Source organism: Ursus arctos, unplaced genomic scaffold (genome assembly GCF_023065955.2).
Source record: "Ursus arctos isolate Adak ecotype North America unplaced genomic scaffold, UrsArc2.0 scaffold_14, whole genome shotgun sequence".
Classification (NCBI taxonomy): Eukaryota; Metazoa; Chordata; class Mammalia; order Carnivora; family Ursidae; genus Ursus; species Ursus arctos.
This window is the reverse complement of record NW_026622808.1, coordinates 53,038,916-53,042,482: the sequence shown is the minus strand read 5'-3', so window position 1 is coordinate 53,042,482 and position 3,567 is coordinate 53,038,916. Positions and strand designations below refer to the sequence as shown.

The following is a 3,567-nucleotide window of genomic DNA, read 5'->3' as shown; positions in this document are numbered from 1 at the left end:
GTTTGGAATATCTCTAGGATCCCCAGAAAACCACAATTAGTGGTTTTTGGACTCAAGGAGGCAGAGTGTGTAACAAAAATGCATAGATTCATCAAAAAAATCTCACTAATTCCCATTAAATGGGAGAGAGGTGATGTGAATTCATGACACTCAATTACTTTTACAATAGTGAAAGCTTTATGGCTGTTACTAAAGAAAGAGGGAAAAGTACTCTACGATAAATTTTAATGACCAGATCTGATTTATTTGTAATTGGCAGATTGTTTTAAATACGTTAAGCTTCTGAGTTACCTGAGAGCAATATGCATCCTAGAGAGCTTGTAAACCATCTGCAGTTTACTTTGCACTAATAATGGTCCTGCTCTTTGGACCATTATTCACAGAAATAGAAAATTAAATGTCTACTGGTTTCTAGGACTTCATAAATCATGAACTGGTAGGATCTGAGTTCCACTAATTGTACTTGAGAATCTAATAAGCTTGAGTTGCAGACTTGCACTCTGATCTTATTCTGATAGTAAAATCTTATGTGAGAAGGGTTTTGTTTTGTTTTTTTTTTTCCTACAGGCTTGGGGTAGATGATACCCCCTCAGAATATGGGTGAGATTGTGGTTCTCAAATGATTGACCAACCACTTGCTAGAATGTTTGCATTTTGGGATCTCCGTCTTCACTCTGCTGCCTCAGCAGTACATTTGATTTGGTTTTACAGGGATGCATTTCAAGGAAAATATCACCTAGTCTTTATTTCAAATTACTCTGAGGATCGATACATTCTACTGATGCCTAAAAATGCTATGTTTATAATCTGCTGTTATGATATACGACTTGGAGAAGGTAAATGTCCTGTCAACCACAATCTCTCTTTATTATTTTTAAGGAGGGCTAGTTTCCATTATCAAAAGCAGATAAGGAATGCCAGCACTCATTTGTCATTCAAAATGGAACACTTACTTCGCTGGGAATGAATGAAAACCATCATTGGTAGGTTTGTTTTTTTAATAGTGGCGATAAAGTCACAACTCAAGGTCAGGGAGAATTCAAATGTGCTTCCACTGGGTTGCTTATATCTTTTGCATTGGTTGGAAAGACAATTTTCCAATAGTAACTTTGGTTTTTTAATACATTTTCCCCCCTAAAACAAAGACAAGAAGAAGAAACCTGACATTTTTTCTCATCTTCTGAAACGGTAATTGGTTTTTATATCACCCACCTACAGATTTCAGTTCCAGTTTGAGGTAGCCTTTCCTCACCCATACTTTTATGCAATGACTCCCATCTCACATGACGGTCTGTGGCATGTGACAAACAGGTCATTTAACGAGTGAGTAAGCGTGTGCAGATAGGCACCAAGAGTACAGCCAGGCCTCGGTCTTCTCACAGGTTCTGGGTAGGAAATGCTAAAAGGGCCGCTTGCCATTTAGGGTTTGAAACCAACAGATGGTAAGACTTCTCTATATGGCCATCTCCCAGGCACCTCAAAATCAAGATATGACCCAAATTAAAGTCATCTCATCCCATGAAAACTGGTCATCCTTCTGTCTTAACCATCTCTCCAAAGACCACCAACCATCGAGTAGGATGAACCATAACAAGTGCTTTTTCTCGTAGCTCATAAATAGCGGAATGTTGGCAATTTCAAACAGACCAGCCTTACTAGTTGCTCAGGTCAGAGACCTGGGTGAAAGCCTTCTCGCCTCACTCCCCTTCAACTCTTACAACAAGCCACTCATGAGGACTGGTAAATTCTCTTTCTCAAGCAGGTTCGAAATCCATCTTTAAGGCACTCCACATAGCCCAAATCATCAGTAATTGGCCTAGCGATTCCACTGTCCACACTGCAATAAACTAGGGTGTCCTCTTTAAAACACAAGCCAGATCATCCCACATGCATGCTAAAAATCAGTGAATGGCTTCTCAATGCCCTTAACACAAAGACCAGACAATCCAACCCCTGCTGACCTCTTTAATCCCATGTCACCCTATTTTCTGGTTACTCTACCTTCTTTTATTTTCTCAAGCATGCTCCTTTCCAATTCAAAGCCTTTGAACATATTGTTCCATCTGCTTGGTACCCTTTTCTCTCTCATTACCAACCAGGCCGTTATCACTCAGTGATCCCTGTTCATGCCTCAGCATAAATGCCATGTCCCCAGAGAACTTTCTATGACCTCTCACTGACCAGTGTGGAACCCCAAGTTACATATATCCATGAGACTTCAACACAGATCATACAACCAATTACCTGTTCAATGCTAGGCTCAAACTCCAAGGGAGCAAGGCCGTGGCTGACTTGTTTGCCGCCATATTACTATCACTAACCCAGGGCCAAGAATCTAATGGGCACTGGGTAAATGTTTGCTGAAGGTACGAATCATTCACAAATGTCAAGATTGCAACTGACAAGTCAAAGCTGCCATCTTTGCTCCATGATATTCCAGTTTGGGTATATCTTCAGGCATTTTTCTATTTAGGATTTTAAAAAAGGTAACAGAAATATTTAATTTAAAAATACAAGACTGAGAGGCTGAACCAGAACTCTGGACCTTTTATGAATTACTACCTAGCATGGCTATATCTGGCAATAGTTATTGTGATAAGAGAAGTAATAATAATCAAAGCTAACATTTATTGAGGGCCAACTATGTGCCAAACCTCTGGAGGAACATGAAGCCTAGTGAAGGTGGGGGATTTACTGAGGTTCACACAGCTAGTAAAGGGGGACCCAAAATCACAAAGACCCATAATCCAAGACATGCTTTGGATGCTCTCAGTCCCTCAATCTTTGGGAGAGACAACTTCTTGAACACAAGAACCCACTATACTGAGAAGACTAAGAGAATCAATTACAGAATCCAAGAGAAACACATTTTAAGCTCTGAGTAAAATGTCTTTAAACACACACCAGTTAATTTCACCAGGTTTCCAAGAACAATTCTCTCCTGAGCAGCATCTATTAAAAGCTCATGTTCCTACCGGAAGAAAGAGTCTCTGAGCAGCACAGGGTTTGAATAATTTCTTCCATTCCTGAGGGTTTCCAACCGAAAATGTGATGGGGTAGATTCTGTGCTCAAACTTCTTTGTATATGAGTCAGGCCACTGTCGTAACTGAAAAGCAAGGAAGACAAGGGAAGGGTGATTAGGCCCCAGAGATACAGAAAACACCTGAAGCTTCTGGATGTTCAAGTAGAAATTATTCAGGCAACTTACATAGAAAGTCTAACTTCACCACCATGATTAATGCTCAGTGAATGAAAGACTATGGCTAAAATTTTTAAAAATAACATGCAGAGTTGTCAAGGACGTTAGAAGACTGGCACATAAACACCACAAGGTGAGTATAAATTTGAATAAACTTTCAAGAGGGCAATTTGGAAATTGGGAACAACCAACACCAAAGATAAAGGCACAAGACCCTCAACCCAGTCTCATTTGTAATAATAATAAAAAAAAAAAACCCTTGAGAACAAACTAAATGCCCAATAATTAGGAACTGGGAAAATTAATTATGATAGAACTATGCAATAGACTATTGGGACAGTGAAAATAAAGTAGATCTATATGTGCT

At 39.5% G+C, this 3,567-nt stretch overlaps 1 protein-coding gene across 2 annotated transcripts in view; it reads right to left on the bottom strand.

Annotated features, from left to right (window-relative positions):
* The window catches only part of GXYLT2 (glucoside xylosyltransferase 2), an 89,732-nt gene that overhangs the window by 57,298 nt on the left and 28,867 nt on the right, over positions 1 to 3,567 (bottom strand). For both annotated transcript variants that reach the window (XM_044385147.3, XM_048226962.2), the window contains exon 3: positions 2,976 to 3,107. In XM_044385147.3, the coding sequence (XP_044241082.2) occupies positions 2,976 to 3,107 (132 nt within the window). The remainder of the gene's footprint in view (positions 1 to 2,975; positions 3,108 to 3,567) is intronic.